General features: G+C 44.9%; 1 protein-coding gene across 1 annotated transcript in view; it reads right to left on the bottom strand.

Annotated features, from left to right (window-relative positions):
- The window catches only part of LOC137638804 (probable chitinase 10), a 341,653-nt gene that overhangs the window by 2,877 nt on the left and 314,425 nt on the right, over positions 1-24,351 (bottom strand). The window contains exon 31 of the mRNA XM_068371185.1: positions 988-1,077. Within this exon, the coding sequence (XP_068227286.1) occupies positions 988-1,077 (90 nt within the window). The remainder of the gene's footprint in view (positions 1-987; positions 1,078-24,351) is intronic.

The following is a 24,351-nucleotide window of genomic DNA, read 5'->3' as shown; positions in this document are numbered from 1 at the left end:
TTCAGTACATTTTTCTCTAACTTGATTGTTCAATTTTAGAGAGAAATATATCATTGTAAGGAGCAATAAAAATCCCAGTTTTGTGTGACAAAATTTTGATTTTTCCTTTTCTCTTCATGATTATTTTGTGTCTAGACAAAGAAAATTATGAAAAAAAAAAAATAACAAAAAAAGGAAAAATGAAAATAAAAAATCTAAATTATTTGGTTTATAAAGAAGTTTTGATGGTATGATTTTCAATACAATTAGTGTCATTAGTGGGAAAAAATGTACCTAAATGTTTTTTTAAAATCATGATTTTTGCTAATAAATCAAAAAGTTTTTGATCAAATAACTTTAAATTTTTATATGATGAAGGTATTACATATGTCTAAAACATATAGCAATGGTGTATTTTGATTAATAAGAAAATAAAAGGCAAGGCATAGCGGATGGTCCCCATAAATGTGAATTTCCTTTTTGCCGTCAAGTATTTGTCTGGACCTCCCTCTCCTTCTTCTGTTGAAAGTGAACGATTGGTTATATAGTGTTCGAGAGACTATCTACTCGCAGGAAAGAAATCGACTGAAAGGTCAAACCAGTGAGATGCAGATGTTCTTATATTACAATATAAGAATATTAGGACTTGAATACCCTCAAAAAATTTACTCGAATATTTTGTTTTAAATGTTTATCCTTTTCATTTCATTTTATTTTATAAAAAACAAGTTTTCCTTATTTTCTATAGCAAAACCAATTATGTTCCTTCTGGGTCTAAAATTAATCACGAATTCAATGCATGTATCGGAATCGGGACTAGTATCGGAATCGGAATTTTAAGGAGGTATCGGTGCTCGTATCTTTATAAAATTTGGTATCGTCCACACACACACATACACACACAGTATATCACCCATTGCTAGTCCACTGCAGGACAGTCATAGCAATTACTTGAGTACAGGTATTTAGTTTTTCATTAATGCTATATACATGTATATCTGTACTTACAGTGTCAGTTGAAGAACTGCAGATATATGATGCATTTCCCTCACACACTGGTAAAGATGGCTTCGTGCATTCACTTGCCCAATTGCAGTTCTGTAAACATTTTATTATTGATACTTAAGAAGTTATGAAATGTATATCACAAGATAATGCAAAGCCATTATGATGTCTCCAGAATATCTAATGAATGGTATTTTTTTATTTGCAAAGGAGATAAGTTATCTGACAAGATCTGAGTGTGGTTTCTCAACCAGAATTAATTTTGTTTTACTGTCTATAATATATTATGCAGTAAGGTACAAGCACATTATTGTTAAGCACTTTGATTTTGATGGAATTAACACTGTCGAATTGTATGTATGGTTGAAAATTTTGATCAACGTAATCTGTTATTGTATAAAAGATTTTATACTATTAATTTGTTCCTAAGTGAAATACAAACCATTGTCCTTTAGGTAGGAAATATGCTGTTAACCAATGATTCATTTTTAAATATTTAACTTAGCCGGTGAATATATAATAGCTGAGCCTCCGGCGGCTCGACAGAAAAACACACAAAAACTCGCGAGCGATCGCTATGAAGGTTGCGGGTGTGCCCACTAGCGCCAACTATCGGCCAGATACCGCATATACATGTAAACAGACCCAATTTTTCTCTGTCGGTCTGATCGACAAGACGTACCATTACTCGCTGTTAACCTGGAGTTTTTCAACAGTCTTGGTGAAGTACTTCCTTTTGGTTTGAGCTTTCGCAGTGCAGGTGTTTTATCTTCAACTTAAATCTTGAACTCGTTTTTGGATAGATTTAATTGTTGATGACTTTGGATTGTTTTTTGGACTTTCTTTGACTTTTAAATGGCTGACCTTTCCCTTAGTACGGAAGTGTGTTTTAGGCTTTTAGCAATTATCTTATCACGTTATAAATTGTTGTTGTTAATTATAGATTTTCCTCTATATATTTTATATCTCAACCGCCTTTATTAGGCCTCTTCGATTAGCTTTCCATTTATAATAAACATCAAGATAAATTTTAATGTTTTGTTTATATGCGACCTTACCTATTCCTCTCCTAATCCGAGAGTAGGCGGTCCTAACTTGGAAACTGAAGTTAAACAACGTTGAGCCCTTTCAATCGTAAATAACTTTTACAGAGCAAATTATCTAAAACTTATTAAATGAATATTTTTTAGTAGATATTTTATGAAAGATTTTCTTTGAATAGTCTTCGTACTGTTTCAAAGATGAACTAACGATTAGTTTATTTATGGTACGCAGTTTGCGCTCTATCGTTACGATAGAGAGAGAGAGAATCACGGTTTCACTTTGCAGAAAGAGTAAATCGATTCTGACGTTTTGTTCATTCTTCTTTCAAACTTAAATGTTTTAAATACTATTGTAAAGGAATTTGTTAATTGAAAAACCTTTCAGTTTTTTCCTTTGGTCAAATAACCTGTTTATTGACGAAAGGTAAGTGGGCTTTTCTCTTCGGTGCGAAATCAAGAGAGAGAGAGAGAGAGAGAGAGAGAGACGGAGAGAGAGAGAGGAAGAGAGAACGTTCCGATCTTTATTCTCGTCCCAAGCGAGTAACGTTGTTCTCGAGTCAGTTTTTTACTCTCGTCCCTAGTCTCTGTACGGGGAGAAAGGATAAAACGTTTTTAGTTTTTATTCTCGTCCCAAGGCACTGTACGGTGAGAGATTGAAAACGTAGTTTTGAATGAACTAGTGTTTAGTCTCCTTCCCAGCCACTGATCTTTTTATCTTAATATGTTTACTGTTTTTTGCTTGTATTAATGTGCTTACATTATACGACTTATTTCGCAATTATAACCTTTTGATGAGGGTAGAATTGCGTGCTTCAGGTAGAAATCAGTTTTATTCATGCCTAATGTGAATTGTTGAAAAATTCGATTTCAGTGAAGTAAGTGCAAAACAGAAAATCGTAGTGATAAAGTGATAATTGCGCAAAGTGTTATCAGTGTTGCGACCGAGGGTTCGTCTGTTCGTGCCTGTCGTTCGCCTAGTCCGAGACCTCTTGCAAGCTCCCAAGCCCAGGGGAGAAGTAATGTCGTACGACTTATGGGTTCGAGAGGCCTTGATCAACGAACAGACGTTCCCTCTATGGTTTCAGGCGTGTCTCACCAAGACCGCCCCTACCATAAGACGAGCGAGACGATTTTCTCCTCGTCATCCGAAGACTTTTCGCATAAGAAACCGTGGAGCAAGGTTTCGAGGCCCTTTAAGCGAAAGTCAGTCCTTTCAGGACAGGTCCAGCGTCCTGGTTGTAGCCATTGGGACAGCTCTGACCCTATGCAGTCATCGGAAGACTGCTCGCCGCCTAAACAAAACCGTAACACAGGCTCCGAGAGTCTTATTGTAGGCAAGGTTTTGCAGTCACAGACGTTACCCTCGTCTATTACCGCAACCATTCCCGTTGATCCTAAATGGGTTGTACGGCAAGACATGCAGAATAAGCTTGCCTCTCTCTTGGAGGACTATTCTGTTGAGCAGGTTCACGATGATCCTCGCCGCTTAGCTGATCGAGATCCTGGCCGTCAGCCGCCCAAACGAGCCTTTGCTCGTCCTGTTGACATTGACGTTACAAAGTCACGTCAATCGTGTTTTGTAGAGCCTCACTCGATGCAGTCCCGTGTTGACTCTCAGCCGCCTGTGGACGTTCAGCCGCTGCCGCTTGCTCTTGTTGACGTTCAGGACGTTCACCAACCAGCATAGTTGACTTGTTTTGACGTTGAGCGTCAAGCACCGCAGTCAAGAGTTGTTTTGACTGCTCAGTCTAAGCAGTCAAGGCAGTCTTCGAGTTGACGTCGAGCGTCCTCCCGCACCTGTTGTTGTTGCTGGTCAGTCCTTTAAGCAGTTACATGACATAGCGTCCTTGACTGCTACTGTTGCTCTTTTGCGTGTGGACTCTGCTTGTCAAGCATTGCCACCACGGCAGGTCTCTCCCTTGCTTGAGACTCTGCAATTGTCGGACAAGGTTCCTTCAGATGAGGAAGTTGCTGATCCCCCTCCTACTGATATTCCCTTGAGGACTCTGTCAGACGGAGAGGAGCCTAAAGCTGCTCAGCCATCTATGGACTTTAAATAAATCATGCTGTTTTTTTAAGGATCTTTGTCCGGATCTTTTTGTAACTGCTGCTCCTCGTTCGCCTAAACGTCAGAGTTTACACTAGGCCTAGCTACTTCGAAGCCGTTGTTTTCTAAGTTAGTGCTCTCTCGTCCTTCTAAGAGAGCTTTACGTTTGCTAGGCGACTGGTTAATCACCAGGAGGAGTTTGGGGGAGACAGCCTTTGCTTTCCCTACTTTTAAGCTGGCTTATAGAGCGAGAGTCTGATATGACACGGGAGAAGTTCTCGGCTTGGGAGTTCCTGCCTCTGCCCAGATAGACTTCTCAAACCTCATAGACTCTCCCTGGCGCCTGGCCATGAGACGCTCCAAGATTTTATGGTCGACTTCAGAGCTAGACCATCTCCTGTTAGGAGTTTTTTTTTTCGAGCGTTTGAAGTTTTGCTGTACAGTTATGTCATGCATAAACAAGGCTATCAGGGATGGCTCCAATTATCTGACAGCCACGTTCTCTGCAGGAACAAGTCCCTCTGGGATGGCTCCAATGATCTGGCAGCCATGTTCACTGCAGGAGTACGTAAGAGGCAAGTGCGCTCAATGTGTTCATTGTCAAGACAAACTTGACGATGAAGTCTACCAGGCTGTCTTGACAGCATTAATGGAAGGCGACTGGATGGTCTCTCTCGACCTTCAGGAGGCATACTTCCACATTCCTTTACACCCGGATTCCTAACCGTTTCTGAGGTTTGTTTACAGGAATGTGGGGTACCAGTTTCGAGCCCTGTGCTTTGGCCTCAGTCCTGCTCCTCTCGTGTTTACGAGGCTCATGAGGAATGTGGCAAAATCCCTCCATCTATCGGGAATCCGAGCCTCCCTGTACTTGGACGACTGGCTTCTCAGAGCATCGTCCAGTCTTCGCTGTCTGCAGGATCTACATTGGACGTTGAGTCTGGCCAGGGAGTTGGGACTTTTGGTCAACCTAAAAGTCCCAACTGATCCCATCCCAGATTATTCTATATTTGGGGATGGAGATTCGCAGTCCAGTTTTCTCGGGCTTTTCCGTCTGCCACCCGAATAGAACAAGCCCTGCTCGAAGTCCAACTAATGCTGAAAAGAGAACGTTTGTTCAGTCAGGAGTTGGAACAGTCTCGTAGGGACTCTCTCATCCCTGGAGCAGTTTGTCTCGGTAGGGAGACTACACCTTCTGCCTCTCCAGTTCCATCTAGCCTCTCACTGGAACTAGGACAAGACGTTAGAGACGGTATCATTCCTAGTCTCCGAACCAGTAAAGGCATGCCTGAAATGGTGGGACAGCAATATCAGTCTGAGAGAGGGACTATCCCTAGCAGTCAAGAACCCAAACCACGTGTTGTTCTCAGACGCGTCGGATTTGGGTTGGGGTGCGACCCTGGACGGTCGGGAATGCTCGGGTCTGTGGACCTCAAGTCAGAAGAGCATGCACATCAACGGCAAGGAGCTATTAGCAGTCCACTTGGCCTTGATGAAATTCGAAAGCTTTCTTCGAAACTAAGTGGTAGAGGTCAACTCAGACAACACCACAGCTTTGGCGTACATCTCCAAGCAAGGAGGCACACACTCCTTCACGCTGCTCGAGATCGCAAGGGACCTTCTCATATGGTCAAGAAATCGAGGCATCTCCCTGTTGACTAGATTCATCCAGGGGGAGTTGAACGTCTTGGCAGACTGTCTCAGTCGGAGGGGTCAGGTGATACCCACGGAATGGACCCTCCACAAGGACGTGGGCAAGAGTCTTTGGGCTACATGGGGTCAACCCACCATAGACCTCTTTGCCTCCTCGTTGACCAAAAGGTTACCAATCTATTGCTCTCCAGTCCTAGATACAGAAGCAATCCACATAGACGCGTTTCTACTGGATTGGTCTCTTCTAGACTTATATGCATTCCCACCATTCAAGATAGTCAACAAGGTACTGCAGAAGTTCGCCTCTCACGAAGGGACAGGGTTGACGTTGGTTGCTACCCTCTGGCCCGCGAGAGAGTGGTTCACCGAGGTACTTCAATGGCTGGTAGACATTCCAAGAAGTCTTCCTCTAAGGGTAGATCTCTTACGTCAGCCCCACGTAAAGAATGTTCATCAAAGCCTCCCCGCGCTTCGTCTGACTGCCTTCAGACTATCGAGAGACTCTCAAGAGCTCGAGGCTTTTCGAAGGAGGCAGCCAGTGCGATTGCGAGAGCTAGGAGAGCTTCTACCTTCAGAGTATACCAGTCGAAGTGGGAAGTCTTTCGAGATTGGTGCAAGCCAGCATCTATGTCCTCTTCCAGTACCTCTGTACCCCATCGGAGATTTTCTTTTACATCTGAGAAATGTTCGCTCCCTCTCAGCTCCCACGATTTAGGGCTACAGGAGCATGTTGGCTTCGGTCTTTCGTCATAGAGGCTTAGATCTTTCCAACAATTAAGATCTCCAAGATCTCCTTAAGTCTTTCGAGACCTCTAAGGAACGTCGTTTGGCAACTCCTGGATGGAACTTAGACGTGGTCCTAAGGTTCCTCATGTCAGACAGGTTTGAGCCATTACATTCAGCCTCCCTGAAGGATCTCACCCTCAAGACGCTTTTCCTAGTGTGCTTGGCTTCGGCTAAAAGGGTCAGTGAAATTCATGCCTTCAGTAAGAACATCGGCTTTTCTACAGAAAAAGCCACATGTTCACTTCAACTTGGTTTCCTGGCCAAAAATGAACTGCCTTCTCGTCCTTGGCCTAAGTCTTTTGATATACCTTGCCTGTCAGAGATCGTAAGCAACGAACTTGAAAGAGTGCTGTGTCCAGTTAGAACTCTTAAGTTCTACTTAGCTCGTACTAAGTCTTTACGAGGTGGATCTGAGGCATTATGGTGCTCAGTTAAGAAACCATCATTGCCTATGTCAAAGAATGCTTTGTCATATTTTATCAGACTTTTAATACGAGAGGCTCATTCTCACTTGAATGAAAAAGACCGATGCTTGCTTAAGGTTAAGACGCACGAAATAAGAGCTATAGCAACTTCCGTGGCCTTTAAGCAAAATAAATCTCTGCAAAGTATTATGGACGCGACCGTTTGGAGAAGCAAATCGGTATTCACGTCATTTTACTTAAAAGATGTCCAGACTCTTTACGAGGACTGCTACACACTGGGTCCATTCGTTACAGCGAATGCAGTAGTGGGTAAGGGTTCTACCACTACATTCCCTTAATTCCAATATCCTTTTAATCTGCTCTTGAAATGTTTTTTTAATTGGGTTGTACGGAAGGCTAAGAAGCCTTTCGCAGCCTTTTTTGATTTGGCGGGAGGTCAAATGTCATTTCTTGAGAGCGCCCAGATTAGGGGTTTGATGAGGTCCTGTTGTATGGGTTGCAGCCCTTAATACTTCAGCTCCTGGGAGTCTTTCAGCATCCTAAGAGGATCGCGGGGCTTCGTGAGGAAGACAGACTAATAAGGCAGAGTAATCGTCTAAGTCAACTTCCTTACCAGGTACCTTTATATATTTGGGTTTTGTTATGATATAACTGTCAAAAACTCTAAGCATATACGCTGTAAACTTAATTAACTCTGGTCTCTACCCACCACCATGGGTGTGAATCAGCTATTATATATTCACCGGCTAAGTTAAATATTTAAAAATTATATTTTAATTATAAAATAAATTTTTGAATATACTTACCCGGTGAATATATAAATTAAAGGCCCCCCCTTCCTCCCCGATAGAGACCCGGCAGGATGAGAAAAATTGGGTCTGTTTACATGTATATGCGGTATCTGGCCGATAGTTGGCGCTAGTGGGCACACCCGCAACCTTCATAGCGATCGCTCGCGAGTTTTTGTGTGTTTTTCTGTCGAGCCGCCGGAGGCTCAGCTATTATATATTCACCGGGTAAGTATATTCAAAAATTTATTTTATAATTAAAATATAATTTTAACAAGCAATTAAGCAACAGGTGGGAGCAGGTATAAGAAATACCACCCTCTTACCTGTCAAAGTCTCTTCACTTATGTTTTCGGCTGCATCATGTACAGACTTATCGATGCGCCCTTATTCAAACTTTTCATGATCTTTTTCTTTCAGGAAGTGAATGCTGACTACTGATTGTTATAATCTGACACTTAGAGCGATGGACTTTATATGTTTTTGATTTTCAATTGATAGATACATTCTCTCTTTGTGCTCTTTGCTAGGGGTACGATAAGCCCGCAATCATCTCAGTGTGTAAGTGTAGGTTGTGCCCTCTTTTGCTGTCTCAGGTGTATGCTTTGAGGGGAGAAAGAGAGCTTTGCTTTTTCCTCATGGTCATTGGGTGTTTCTGGTTTTGTTGTTCAATCAGTTACACCCCTGGATGGATCTCTGGGAGTATGTGTTAGGAGTAAGAAGCCCTCAGACCTTCATCAGCAACCTTTCAGGTTCTGTTGGTGTGCGTGGTTCCATTAGTGTTTGACACACCACATCAGTATTTGGAAGCTCTTCTCCATTTATGCTGTGGCTGATGACAAGTGTAACATAGGAAGGTTTTGGCCTCTTCAGATCTTTCAGTTTGGCTCCCCAGTGACAGTATCTTCCTTGGTGATGCCCATTGTGAAGGCGTGGTTGGGGTGTCCCCAGCTACCCTCTTTTGTAATCCTCAGTTCTGAGAGATATAAATATTCTACACATGTCCCCTAACCTGTGATGTAAGCCGGAAAATAGGGACTTATCTGAGATTTTGACTTCTAGGCCAATGCCCCATAGAAGATGTTCTTTGCAATCCCAACAAGGCAGTGGTGGAATGAAATTTACTATGGAGGCCACAGTAGCCATCCATTTGTGAGCAGAGAATTGATTAAGTCGTAGCTAGGAAAGATTTCTTAAGATTGATTAGAATCCCAATTGGACATGACATTTAAAGAGTTATTTATAATCTTTCGAGATCCATCGAAGAAATTTAATAGAACTAATAAGTAGTCTAAAATAAAAACATGTAAGCCCAGTGGGCACATCAAGGTTTTCCTCAGCTTCTGGTATATCAACTAGATTATTCCCTTCATATCTCTTATTCATGACCTCACAAAAGTGTTCCATCCAACATTGCCTTTCTTCATCTTCTGTTGTTATAACAGATCCATCTCTCTTTTTTCATGGGTATATGCTTCCTTCTTTGTCCCAGTAGACTTTACTTATGATTCTATGAGCAATTCTTATACCACCGCCGCTCCCTGAATTCTTAGCTTTGCTAGGCAGTATATCTTGGCAATCCATGTTTGCCAACGGTTATATAAGCGAATGAGCAAATTGGTGGAGTAACGAGAACTTTGGGGTGGAGGAAATGCCCCCTAAATCTTGATGAAGTCACTGTCAGCAGTATGACAAATTGGGTTTAAGGCGACTTAAATATCTTTTCAGCTTTTACTACTGATGCCTGTTGGATGATCTTATTGGAATCAGTATGGACCAGCAGGGATCACTTGCCTAAGTTAGGTAGGCACTGCACATCACAAGGAACTGGCTATCCTTTGATGAAATTAGCCAATGAATCCTCTAGGGATTTAGTCAGTCTATGGAAAGTGAAAATGATAGAATGGCCCCCAGTCCCGGCCATAGTGGGGTGCTAAGAATCTCCCGGTTTATAATTACAATAGAAAAATTTTAAATTGGTAATTTGTTAGGTTGGAACCATGAATCAGATTGGGATGTTACAGCAAGTGGAGAATGAATTTATGAAATATAGTTTGGATATCTTGGCCCTAAGTGAAACACATGAGGGGATAGGTATAGAAATCTTGAGCCAAGGCAATATATATATATTTACTCAGGAAGAACACATGGAGTTGGAAGAGAAGGGGTAGGAATGATGGCACCAAGAGCAGAAAAGGCATTAACCGAATGGATAGCTGTAAATAGTAGATTGTTACTTGCAAATTTTAAATCAAAGCAGTGTACTATGAGTATTATAGTTTGCTTTGCACCAACAAATGATTCTCCTAAAGAAAGGAAAGAAGAATACTATGAAGGGCTGCTGAGTGTAACAGATGAGATCCCAGAGAGAGATATAAAAATTGTGATAGGTGACATCAATGCTAAAGTTAGAAGGAATAACCAAGGTATAGAGAATGTGATGGGTGTTGAGGGTCTTGGCAAAGTTGCAAATGAAAATATTCTTCACTGGAACATCAAAATCTATCTTTGTTCCATAACTAATTACAAATTAACGTTATTTATAGGGGTATTACTTTCAGCAAAGCTGAAAGACAAGCTATTAGACTTCTAGCGAGGGTTAACCACCCACCCGCTAGTTAGCGGGTGGGATAGTGACTACCCCTCTCACTCACACACTTGGGCTGTGAGCCTCACTTTACTTTTGGTACTGGCCTTTTGACTTATTTTTTCTCTATCTTTTATATACTGTATATGAAACCATTCTTAATATTTTTATATATATTTTTAAGCTTTACTTTACAGTGAATGTTGCTGTTTGTGACAGCATAGTGCGGCAGGTTCTCAAGGGCGGAGAACCTTCGCTTCCGAGTGACTCAGTCGCCGCAACAGAGAAGTCGTCATCATTTGGGTACTCCTTCTCCGTTTAGACTTCGAGCGAGGGTTGACCACCCACCCGATAGTTAGTGGGGGGAGTAAGTACCCCTCTCACTCACACTTGGGCTGTGAACCTCACTTTCTTTTTGGCTCGGGGAGAGAGATAACGTCTCTCTCCCCTCTCCAATGTACTGGCCTTTTGACTTATTTTTTCTTTATCTCTTATATACTGTATATGAAAACATTCTTAATATTTTAATATATATTTTTAAGCTTTACTTTACAGTGAATGTTGCTGTTTGTGTGACAGCATAGACTTCTAGTGAGGGTTAACCACCCACCTGCTAGTTAGGGGGGGGGGGTAGTAAGTACCCCTCTCACTCACACTTGAGCTGTGAACCTCACTTTCCTTTTGGCTCGGAGAGAGAGATAACGTCTCTCTCCCCTCTCCAATGTACTGGCCTTTTGACTTATTTTTTCTTTATCTTTTATATACTGTTTATGAAAACATTCTTAATGTTTTAATATATATTTTTAAGCTTTAATTTACAGTGAATGTTGCTGCTTGTGTGACAGCATAGTGTGGCAAGTTCTCAGGGGCGGAGAACCTTTGCTTCTGAGTGACTCAGCCGCCGCCGCAGAGGAGTCGTCATCGTTTGGATACTCCTTCGTTAGGATGTTGACGTTGCCCTCCCCCCCCCCCATGTGTTCTTAGAGGAAGTCTGCTTGCAGTCTTCACAGAGCTTGACTTCTGTCTGGCACTTACTCACTGACAACACTGCTCCCTTTACATGAGCATCCAGCAGATCTTCTGCAGGGGGAACACCTTTCCCGTTCATGGGTTTGGTTGCGATTGTGAATGGTTTTTCTTCATTAATTAAGTTGAAATGATATCTTTGTAACATATACTTTTCCAGTTTTTGCCGCCGCTCTCCTTCATGCAGTGATGGTCCAACGGCCATTTCTTGCTGGCGGACAGAGCACATGACGTTTACCTTGTTCACACCCCCTTCCCTCTGGAGGGTTGAGTGGTTCTCCCAAGTAGTTAGTTTTGTGAGGTGAATTAATTGTAATTTTTTTTCTACAGTTCTTACGCTGCCGCTCTCCTTCTCCCGACGATGTTGACCGGCGAAGGGAGTACGCAGTCCTCAATATGTTTCTGTTCTCTCTGGGAACTCCTTTCCTGTCCACAGATTAGGTGCTCCTCCCGAGGGATTTTTTCTTGCATAATTTGATTCGATATTCCTCAGTTTGCAATGCCGTACTTCTTCATTCGGCTAAGACATCTGTGAAATCTGCTGTCCTTGCGCCATCACATTCCTGTTCTCCTGCACCTGTGGCAGCTCCTGATCAGCATGCTAACTAAGAGGATCTAGCTCCGGCTATGTTTTCTTAGGCAGCCCTTAATGCAGACCTTCAACTTCAACAAGGCTTGTTGATGGGAAGCAAAGAGCGCAGCCCAGAGGTCCACCTCCAGGGGTTGGACTACTTTCCCTTCCGAGGGAGAGTATCCAACCCAGGTGTTGGGGTGCTCTCCCTTCCAAGGGAGAAGTTCCCTTTATCTTCCCTGTTTAGCAACCTTCCCGCCTGTGGGATGAATTACAGACAGCTACATCTCATCGGTTGCTGCAGTTTCTTGGTAAAGACTATGTTCACCCCATACTGAGACAACTCTTCCATCAGGGGCGGAGCACAGTCCGAGGCAAATATCTCTTGCGGGTGATCACCTTTCGTTTGCGAGAAACCACCAATAGAGACATGCTTTTTTGCCTTTGGCAAAGAGATGTCTATTTGGCTCGTCATTGACATCTGCCAAACGATCCCCTTCAGAGGATCATCAAGGAACTTGCTATTCACCCACTCCTCGGCTATCATCTTCACCTAGATTTCATCAGCCTGATGAGTCTCGTCGTCTCGCCGTTCACCCTCTGGTTACCGACCCTCGCTTGTCTCACCAGACTCTCCTAGGACTTGCCGTTCGTCTGTCCAACGCTCCTCTCTGACCTCTCGCCAACAAACTGCTGTTCGTGGCTCACCTTTGCCCATCGAACGGGTTTCTCAACCTGCCATCGACGACGGGGGTAATGTCGCTGATCACCAATCTTCAGCTTGCTGATCATCGATCTCCAGCTTGCCGATCGCTAGCTCGCAGATCGCTAGCTCGTCTTTATCCGATCACTGATCTCCAGTCTCGCCAATCCCTGATCTCCAGCACGCCGATCGCCAGCTCTCAGCTAGAAAAGAGAGAGAGAGAGAATATCTCAAAAGAGTATTGACTTGGCAAACGTTGGCTAATCCAACATGGAGGGTGCCTCCACCCAAAGCGGTTCCCTGACCATTCGACAGCTCGCCTTTTTGCAGCCCTCCAACTGTCAGCTTGCTGATCACCAACTCGTCGATCATCAGCCTACCAATTGCCAGCTCTCCAATCATCCGCTCACAGATCGCTGGTCGCCAGTTCGTCGATTCAGTTGCTAGACGATCTCCAGTTTCTTACCGATCGCCGATCAGCTTTCGACATCATATCATTCGCCGTCTTGCCATACGACAGCTATCCGTTCGTCAACTTGACGTTCAGCTCTGCTCTAGGTTGCTGTTAGAATCAGCAACCACTTGCAGCATCTAACGGTTTAGGCCAGGATACTTGGCCTTCTGGGGTAAAGACACATCCGGAACAATCCGTTCTATCGGAGACCCTCACTTCATTGAAGCATGGGCTTCCTGAGTGTCTAGTTGACATAGATTGTCTTTTCTCCTCTCTCTTGGGCTTACACTACTTTGTTAGTCCTCCCACGTAGTTGAAGCTTAAGAATCTAACCCAGCACTCTCCTTCGATGACTGGGGTAATGCACAAGGGCTAACCTTAGTGCTTATACCCCTCTCGCCTTTTGGGTTTTGTTTGTTTTTCACAAACAGGGTTTCTTCGGTTCCAAAAAGTTTTCATCACCTACTGCGAACTTCGAAAAACCCGCATTTATGTTGCCAGGTTTCTTCATCGAATCCAGCATGTTTGCACACGTTCATCCCTCATGAACGTACGTTCTTCACCTACACTTCGTTCCTACTACAAAAAGGCTTACGTGACATGTGCCTCAAGGACCAGGTTGCTGCTTCGGCTGCTGCCGCCTCCTTTATTTCATGTATAGCATAGGACTACCTCATGAGCTGACTTTGCATGGATAGGAACTGAGCTGGTTGTGCAGTCTCTGGTAGAAAATGGGATCTCAGACGCAGTTGTGGAGTCAGATTCCTTGAATATGTTCTTTCCCCTGTATCCAGGGTCATAGCCCCATGGGGTTACCCCCTTCATTCTCTCATTTTTAGGGAATTGAATTTAATGCTGTCTAACGTGACAGCTATGGCAACTTAGTTGCTAGAATTCCGGTCAACCCTGAGGAGGGTGACCCACTAGAACACCAGAGTTTATCGGCATCTTGTGTACTCCCGGTCTCCTTCAGCCTATACGCCCTCGGACCTTCATGTGAACACCTGCCTCTATCTGCGAAATCCTTTCCCGGAGAAGCATATTTGCCCAACCCTTCATGAGACTGTCTTTTCCGTGAACTCGGACAATGACTCTTTTCTGTAACTGGAGCTCTCCCTTCGGCCAGAGTTGTTCGAAAAGATCTTCCTTTCTCATCCTAAAGTGAGGTTTTTAAAGTACATAATGATAAAACCCTCCTACAAGCTCGAAATACTCAGCTCAAGTTTTTCGCCAAGGACAGAGAGTCCACATCCAACGCAAGCGATCCTCTCGTCTTCTATCCTCCTTCAGGAGGTGGGAAGCGGTCTCTCTATATCCTTGCAATTGGAACATTCAGTCTCATGGGAAGACACGGTTCGTCAAGATACTGCTGAGCTTCTTTGGTCATTTCTTACAGAAGTCTCGAGCTTAGCCTTTCTTCGTGGAACGTGTTTAATATTCAAACCCTCTCGTACAAGGAGAAGGCTTAAGCGATCATACGAACAGCACATGGCTTCCTGTACAGGAACGACCACTATGACTAATACTCCTAGTTCCCTTTTTGGGACATCAGTCTTCAGCTTGTCATGTCGGGGAATGGTGCTCCAGTTTAGCTAGGCACCAAGGGTTGTCACAGGTTTTTTTTTTATCCAAATTCAACCTTCCCCTTTAGGAAAGCCTTAGATGTGAAAAACAAAATATATATATAGGAAAAATACAAATGATTTCACATTATTCTTGGTTTTTTATTAGTGTATATAGCTTTTATTCCTTTTAATTTGTATTTTTTAAATTGTTATGCTCTGGTTCCTTAACATTGTCTCAATATTCCTTTCTTTGCTTTCTTAGCAGGTAGTTGGCAGCACGCCTTACTCCCTGTAGGGTTCTGAGGTGGTAATAGACTTACTGTCACACAGTTTAACAGTTCCTATTTTATGAACATCAGCAACTGGTGGGGCATGTGTATCGTTGGATGGACAAAGTTAATTTTGCCTTCCTCTAATAAATAAGGTGGTTGAAAAACCAATACAGTATATAACTGCAGTCTTATCACGAACAATTTTTTAGTGACTATGAATGCTGCACAAACAGTAAGTGGATCCTTTCAGTGTATAGGCTTTGCATGGAAAACTTAATTGCCCTGTTAAACTTGAATCGCATGTCCATCCTATGGATTTAAAGGAGTAATCATAGTTTGCTTAACTATGACTGAATAAAGCCTACCTGGAAGAAGTTATATACTTTTAACAGTAATTATTTTGAACACATCTGCTCCTATGTACATACTAGTGTGTGTGTTCTCATATTGGCAGCTTTGTCTTACAACCTCCATTCCAAAGGATTTAAATTCTGTTAAAGCTGTATACAGACCCATTCACATTGTATATTCTATTATATGTTTTGCATCTGGAACCCGATGGGATGGTAATAGGAAGAAGGATTTTTGTAGTTTATAATTTTTTTTCTAAAGTGTGGCTTATTGAATAACCTGTTCCGGGTGTCTATTTTGTTATGGAAGTGTTCAACATGTGGAATTTTTTTTTTTCCGAATCATTTGTTAGTCTGGTTATTGTGAGACTGAAGTGTACAGGGATACTAGCACTTTTCATACAATAGACAATGATGCTAATGAAATTGTTGATTTAATAGTTATTTTCTTATTTTTCAGAATTTGTTAATAATTACTCCTTACTTTTTCAATATTAAACTTACCCGATAATCATGTAGCTGTCAACTCCGTTGCCCGACAGAATTCTATGGAGGGATACGCCAGCTATCACAATACTAGAAGGGGGTGTACTTACCAGCGCCACCTGTGGCCAGGTACTATAGTACTTCTTGTTGACACCACCTCAATTTTTCCTCTGTCGTGCTTCCGGCAAGACGTTCTGGGATACGCTTATGTTCTTGGAGTATTTTCACGGCTTTTGGTGAAGTATTTCTCTTTGATTTCGGCTGTCGCTTTACTGGAAACCTTCTTATATTAGCTTAGATAGCTTTTATATAGTCCTGATTAACGGTTAACGATCTTTTGCTTGATTTTGAAACCCCACTTGGCTAACTCTTTGGATTCAAGATGTCTGACATTTCACAAGCCCCCACCCATAGGCGATGTAGGTCTTGTAATAGGCGTATTCCGAAGGCCTCGGTAGATCCTCACACCGCTTGTTCTGACTGTAGGGATAGGCCCTGTCAGTTAGAAAATCGATGTGAGGAATGCGCCGGACTTTCGGAACTTGATTTTGTCCGTCTTTTGAAGTATTCAACTAAGTTAGAGAGAGGCAGAGTTAGGAGGAGTTCTTCTCACTCTTCACTTTTTTCCTCACCTCATGATCCCCTACCTTTTCCTACCCCTGTAGTGGCTACCCCCGAACCTACTATTTGCCCTCAGCCTGATATGTCTGTTGTTTTGCGTGCTATTCAGGCCTTAGGCTATAAAGTAGAGTCAGTGGTTAGCGATCATAAGTCTCTTATGGCCGAAGTCAAGGAACTTAAGGTCAAGAGTGCAGTGGGTGGTATTAGTGCCAGTGCTGTGACGAGTGCTAGTGTCAGTGCAGTGCCAAGTGCTAGTGTCAGTGTCAGTGTGGTGCGTGAGGATACTTCTGTGCGTGCCAGTCGTCCTCCCAGTCCGGGACCTCTTGCAAGCTCCCAAGCCCAGGGGAGAAGCAATGTCGAAGGGCAAAAGGGTTCGGCAGGCCTTGATCGGCGCACAGAAGTATCCTCGGTGGTTGCGGGCGTGTCTTCCAGAGACCGTCACTCCCACCTGCAGACGATTGAGCCCGTCTTTTACTCGTCCGCTGATCAATTGTCAGGGAAGAAACGCTGGACTCAGGTCTCTAGACCACTCAAACGCAGAGTCCAGTCCGCGAGTGCTCAACCGGGCTGCAGTCATTGGCTCAGCTCTGACTCGCCGCAGTCATCAGTCGACTGCACTCCGCCCAAGAGGAGTAAGGTTCTGCCGCAACAGATCTCTGCTGTTAAGGCTTTGCCTCAGCAGACCGTAGTGTCTGCCGACCCCAAGTTGACTCTACTGCAGTCCATGCAGTCACAACTTTCGGTCTTGATGCGTGAGTGTCTGGCTGAGAAGGTTGCGCCTCCGCCTCCGCCTGCACTCGCTCCGCCTGACCGCAGTACCGCCTGCCAGGCGTACGATGTTGAGCCACGTTCTGAGTTTACTGTTCCCAGTGGTGTACAGCCTCCGCCTTCCTTAAGGCAACCTCAGCAATGGGATCAGGAGGCTTATACCTCTCTTCCTCCGCTTCCACTTGCTGCTCCACCAGTGATGCAACACTCGGTTGAGGTACAACAACCTCTCCCATCCATGAGTCAGTCTCTTCAGCTCTCGCTGCAGCGAGCTCAACCCTCCGCAAGGCAAGCACCACAACACCTTAGCCTTGCGCCTCAGGAGCCTCAACTCGCGAGACATTTACTACGTTCTGCGCAGCCTCTACCTCATCGCTCTCCGCTCACACTGCAGGAACAGGAACTTGCTACTCCGCTTCCGCCAACCACTCAGCAAGCGCAACCCTTGAGTTCAGCCACTCATGCCAGGAGTCAGCCTCCTCCACCCATGCGCCTACCTTCTGCTTCTTCTTTTGTCCAGCCTTTGCAGTCTGAGCCTCAGGTGTTCCCTCAACAGATTCTTGAAGAGGAAACCACTAATATTGTTGTTCCAGCTCGTTCTGACTCTGCTGTTCAGCATACCTTTCCGATCTCTTCGCTACACTCTGGTGATGAGGCGTCTGATGATGAGGCGGCACACCTGGATCCCTCATCAGACGTGGATGAATCCAAGTCTTCTCCGCCTTCTATTGACTTTCGTAAGGTCTTGGCTCTGTTTAGGGAGGTATACCCAGACCACTTTGTCTCTGCTATTCCCCGCTCTCCACCATCTGAGTTTTCGCTGGGCATGCAGCCAGCTAAGTCTACCTATACTAAGCTAGTCCTAGCAAGGTCCTCTAAGAGAGCGTTAAGGATCTTAGGGGAGTGGTTGCAGACTAAGCAACACCTTGGCAAGACTTCGTTCATGTTTCCTCCGACTAAGCTCACTTCTAAAGCGGGCGTTTGGTATGCCACAGGAGAGGAACCAGGCTTGGGAGTACCTGCCTCTGCCCAGGCTGACTTCTCAAGTCTGGTAGACTCGCCTCGTAGAACTGCAATGAGGCGCTCTAAGGTTTGCTGGACCTTCTCAGACCTTGATCACTTCCTGAAGGGTGTTTTTAGAGCATTTGAGATGTTCAACTTCCTAGACTGGTGCCTGGGGGCCCTCAGCAAGAAGACCTCCCCTGCGGACAAGGATTCTGCCATGCTATTAATGTCCTGCATGGATAAGGCCATTAGAGATGGATCTGGTGAGCTTGCGTCGATGTTTGTATCAGGGGTTCTTAAGAAAAGGGAACAGCTTTGTACCTTCCTTTCCTCCAGCATTACACCTTGTCAAAGGTCTCAACTCCTTTTCGCTCCGCTCTCGAAGTTCCTCTTCCCCGAAGAGCTGGTTAAGGACTTGTCTGCTGCCCTGATACAAAAGGACACACATGATCTTGTAGCATCATCGGCTCGTAAGACTAAGGTTGCTACCTCAGTCCCCAGGACTTATCGCACCCCAGTGGCTGATACTCCTGCTACGAGGTTCATACCGCCCTTTCGTGGTAGAGCCCCCAGCCGAGGAAGCTCCCGTCCAGACTCTTCCAGGAGCAAGTCTAGGAAAGGTTCCAAGGCCTCTAAAGGAAAAAACTGACTCTCCGCATCTCCAGACAGCAGTAGGAGCCAGACTCAAGAGCTTCTGGCAAGCCTGGGAAAAGAGAGGTGCAGACGCCCAGTCTGTCAGTTGGCTGAGGGAGGGTTACAGGATTCCATTCTGCCTCAAACCCCCTCTGACCACATCTCCCATCAACCTCTCTCCCAACTACAAAGAAGAGGACAAGAGGCTAGCGTTGCACCAGGAGGTGTCGCTACTTGTGCAGAAGAAGGCAGTGGTTATAGTCCGGGACCATCAATCCCCGGGCTTCTACAACCGTCTCTTTCTGGTGGCCAAGAAGACAGGAGGTTGGAGACCGGTGCTGGACGTCAGCGCGCTCAATGCGTATGTCACCAAGCAGACGTTCACGATGGAGACGACGAAGTCGGTCCTAGCAGCGGTCAGGCAGGAGGACTGGATGGTCTCGTTGGACTTGAAAGATGCCTACTTTCACGTTCCTATTCATCCAGACTCCCAACCTTTCCTGAGATTCGTTTTTGGAAAGGTTGTCTACCAATTCCAAGCCCTGTGTTTTGGCCTAAGCACAGCTCCTATGGTGTTCACGCATCTGATGAGGAATATAGCAAAATTCCTCCACTTATCGGACATCAGAGCCTCCCTCTACTTAGACGACTGGCTGTTGAGAGCCTCCACGAGTCGTCGCTGTCTGGAGAGTCTCAACTGGACTTTGGACTTAATCAGAGAACTGGGTCTGTTAGTCAACATAGAAAAGTCTCAGCTCATTCCCTCCCAATCCATTGTGTACCTGGGAATGGAGATTCGGAGTCAGGATTTTCGGGCTTTTCCATCGGCCCCCAGGATAAGCCAAGCCCTAGATTGCATCATGAGCATGCTGAAGAGGAGCAGTTGCTCGGTGAGACAGTGGATGAGTCTCACAGGGACCCTTTCATCACTGGCCCTGTTCGTCGAGCTAGGGAGACTCCACCTCCGCCCTCTTCAATTCCATCTTGCAGCTCATTGGGACAAGGGTTTGACTCTCGAAGCAGTCTCTATCCCAGTCACCAAAGAGATGAAGACCACTCTCTTGTGGTGGAAGAACAATCTCCTTCTCAGGGAGGGCCTATCGTTGGCTATTCAGACCCCCAATCTTCATCTCTTCTCAGATGCATCGGACTCGGGCTGGGGTGCGACCTTGAACGGACGGGAATGCTCGGGAACGTGGAACGAGGAACAGGGAACGCTCCACATCAACTGCAAGGAGCTACTAGCAGTTCATTTAGCCCTGCTGAACTTCAAGTCCCTCCTGCTAGGCAAAGTGGTGGAGGTGAACTCAGACAACACCACAGCCTTGGCTTACATCTCCAAGCAAGGAGGGACCCATTCGAGGAGCCTATACGAGATCGCAAGGGACCTCCTCATTTGGTCAAGAAGTCAAAACCTCACTTTGGTCACGAGGTTCATTCAGGGCAACATGAACGTCTCAGCAGATCGCCTAAGCAGAAGGAATCAGGTCATTCCCACGGAATGGACCCTCCACAAGAGTGTGTGCAACAGACTTTGGACCTTGTGGGGTCAACCTACCATAGATCTGTTTGCCACCTCCATGACCAAGAGACTTCCGCTGTACTGTTCCCCAGTTCCAGACCCTGCAGCAGTTCATGTGGATGCTTTTCTGCTGAACTGGTCCCATCTCGACCTTTACGCATTCCCACCGTTCAAGATAATAAACAAAGTCCTGCAGAAATTCATCTCGCACGAAGGGACACGGCTGACGCTGGTTGCTCCCCTTTGGCCTGCAAGAGAATGGTTCACAGAGGTACTTCAATGGCTAGTCGACATCCCCAGGACTCTACCTCTAAGAGTGGACCTTCTACGTCAACCTCACGTAGACAGGTTGCATCCAAACCTCCACGCTCTTCGGCTGACTGCCTTCAGACTGTCGAAAGATTCGCTAGAGCTAGAGGCTTTTCGAAGGAGGCAGCCAGTGCGATTGCCAGAGCTAGAAGGGTTTCCACTCGTAGAGTCTACCAATCTAAGTGGGAAGTCTTCCGGAGCTGGTGTAGAGCCAATTCAGTATCCTCTACCAATACCTCTGTGACCCAAATAGCTGACTTCCTATTACATCTTAGGAATGAGAGATCCCTTTCAGCCCCTACGATTAAAGGGTACAGGAGTATGTTGGCTTCAGTTCTCCGCCACAGAGGTTTGGACCTTTCTTCCAACAAGGACCTTCAAGACATCCTTAAGTCTTTTGAGACTTCTAAAGAGCGTCGTCTATCCACTCCAGGCTGGAACCTAGACGTAGTCTTAAGGTTCCTTATGTCACCTAGGTTCGAACCTCTCCAGTCAGCTTCCTTCAAGGACCTTACACTCAAGACTCTTTTTCTCGTCTGCCTTGCAACAGCTAAGAGAGTCAGTGAGGTTCATGCCTTCAGCAAGAACATTGGTTTCACGACCGAATCTGCAACATGTTCTTTTCAGCTCGGATTCCTAGCAAAGAACGAACTTCCTTCACGTCCTTGGCCTAGATCGTTTGAAATACCTAGCCTCTCCAACATGGTAGGTAACGAACTAGAGAGAGTTCTTTGCCCTGTCAGAGCTCTCAAGTATTATCTTAATAGGTCTAAACCTATTCGAGGACAGTCAGAAGCCTTATGGTGTGCCATCAAGAAACCTTCGAGGCCCATGTCCAAGAATGGGGTTTCGTATTATATAAGGCTTCTGATTAGAGAAGCCCATTCTCACTTAAAGGAGGAAGACCTTGCATTGCTGAAGGTAAGGACCCACGAAGTAAGAGCCGTAGCTACTTCGATGGCCTTTAATAAAAACCGTTCTCTGCAGAGCATAATGGATGCAACCTATTGGAGGAGCAAGTCAGTGTTTGCATCATTTTATCTTAAAGATGTCCAGTCTCTTTACGAGAACTGCTACACCCTGGGACCATTCGTAACAGCGAGTGCAGTAGTAGGTGAGGGCTCAGCCACTACATTCCCTTAATCCCATAACCTTTTTTAACCTTTCTCTTGAATGCTTTTATTGTTGTTTTTATGGTTGTTACGGTAGGCTAAGAAGCCTTCCGCATCCTTTTGATTTGGCGGGTGGTCAATTCATTCTTGAGAAGCGCCTGGGTTAGAGGTTGTGTAGAGGTCCTTTAGTAGGGGTTGCAGCCCTATATACTTTAGCACCTTTGAGTTGATTCAGCCTCCAAGAGGAACGCTGCGCTCAGTAAGGAAGACGAACTTAAAAAAGAGGCAGAGTAACGGTTCAATTCGACTTCCTTACCAGGTACTTATTATTTCATTGTTATTTGAGATAACTGTTATATGAAATATGGGATACTTAGCTATCCTTTAATCTTGTACACTGGTTTTCACCCACCCCCCTGGGTGTGAATCAGCTACATGATTATCGGGTAAGTTTAATATTGAAAAATGTTATTTTTATTAGTAAAATAAATTTTTGAATATACTTACCCGATAATCATGATTTAATTGACCCTCCCTTCCTCCCCATAGAGAACCAGTGGACCGAGGAAAAATTGAGGAGGTGTCAACAAGAAGTACTATAGTACCTGGCCACAGGTGGCGCTGGTAAGTACACCCCCTTCTAGTATTGTGATAGCTGGCGTATCCCTCCATAGAATTCTGTCGGGCAACGGAGTTGACAGCTACATGATTATCGGGTAAGTATATTCAAAAATTTATTTTACTAATAAAAATAACATTTTTTCATTTTTAAATATATATTTCTTTATTTTTGTAAACAGTAGTGTTTCTTTTCTATGCATAACCTGTCCCCTCCTCAGCCACCATTTTTATTTAATGTATTTTTTGCTTTCTTTCTAAAATCTTACCTGAGATTCAAGCTATTTATTATATAGTTGATTTTCTCCAGAATCAAATCAACGGTCATACTACCTGTTTATTCAGCAAACTCAAGCCAAGAAAAGACAATGGGAAATTCAGCAGCCCATTGCTCAGTTCTTCGTGACTCTTTACCTTGTGCCCAGATTTCTGGGTATTCAGCCGTTTTTTCCTTTATGCATAGTGAAACAGTGTGTGGTCTGCATTCTGACATTAAGCAGTCTGCGTGGTACATCTGGCCACAGTCTGCAAACCACTACATCATCTCCGAAGAATTTGGACGACTGTCTGATCCTAACAGTCTCAAGCTTCTCTGAGACATCTCCTCGAGTTTACCACAGTACCACAATCTAAGGATTAGAGTAGTCTCAGGAAAGACCCGACTGTCATATCGAATACAGGTATCTATAGGCATGGTCATCAGCTTGCAGAAACTTCCGCAGGTTCGACAAGACCGCATCAATCTCCGTCGAATCCAACCTCTTCGGGAACAGCCAGATCTGAGCAAGAGTCTCTCCTGATAAGGAGGTGGCCAGATGAGATTCTCATCCAGGGAGTCAATCACCTCGGTTCTTCCCCGAACTGATTTCTCCCTCCAGATACATCAAAGAAAAGGGGGACCATGCTGTACCACTCAGCCTCCAGGCTTTGGTCAGAGTCCAAACAATACTGCTTCTTAAACCTCTTAAAGATGAGGGCAAGGGATACAACCCCCTTTGAGGAGAACTCAGTTTTGAGCTCCAACTCTTTTCTAGTACAAAGCCCGATGTCGACCTTCAACCTGGGCTAGAACTCGGGGATGGGAAACAGAGAGTGTGGCCAACAGAATCACCTCTAGGTGCTGGAACTCTCCCTTCCATTGTGGGGAAAATTGCCGACTACGGCAGCAGATGCTGATCGTGTCTTTCCCATCACTGAAAAGACTTCCTTCTCTCGTTGGTCTCCTCTTCAAAGGATTCTTCCAGCAAAGAGAAGGATTCATCCACTCCCCTGCGGAGGGAGTACTTCCTCCACCAGCCACTATGCAGCAATCTTCCTGCTTGCTGGAAGGATCGCTGACAGCGACAGCAAATGGTAGCCTCTTCCATCTGTGAGAGAATCTTCCTTTTCCTGATTGGTCTCCCCTTCGGGTGACTCCTCCCACGAGGATTGGGTTCGCCCATTCTCTTCCATTGCCCTTCAGAGCAGGCCTTGTCATCAGTAGTCTTGTCTCATTAGAAGACTCATCTCACCTACTGACGTAGATCCTGAGAAATCCTACAGGAATTGGATTCATCTATTCCCCGATCTTGATCTTTGAGAACAGGCCATCAGACTCGTCTTACCCGGCAGACTCATCTCGTCAGCGAGATTTGTCTTTCCCAGCAGACTCGTCATGCCCAGTTGACTCTAACGCAACTCCCGACGGAGATCCCTTGAGAACCTCCTCAGCGACTCTTAACAGCCACATGTAAACATCTCTCACAATGCAGTATCATCGCTGCGACTTCATGCCTGGAAACTATCCAGCTCCTCCTCTCTCAGGGACACTCCCATAACAGGTTGCAAAGAGAATGTCTGATATCTGGATAAATCTTTGGCTTCAGCCATCCAAGACAGCAGAGTTTACTTAACCTTGATGATAGGTCTCCCGCTCATGTTGGCTTCGGCCAAGAGAGTTGGTGAACCCCATGGGACGCCTATCATGACGATGGGCCAAGTAATGCTCGACCTGGTTTCTGGCAGGACAGATCCCTGAATCGGA

This window comes from Palaemon carinicauda, chromosome 3 (genome assembly GCF_036898095.1).
Source record: "Palaemon carinicauda isolate YSFRI2023 chromosome 3, ASM3689809v2, whole genome shotgun sequence".
In the NCBI taxonomy this organism is placed as follows: domain Eukaryota; kingdom Metazoa; phylum Arthropoda; class Malacostraca; order Decapoda; family Palaemonidae; genus Palaemon; species Palaemon carinicauda.
The sequence above is the reverse complement of the archived record's forward strand: the minus strand, read 5'-3'. Positions and strand labels throughout refer to the sequence as shown.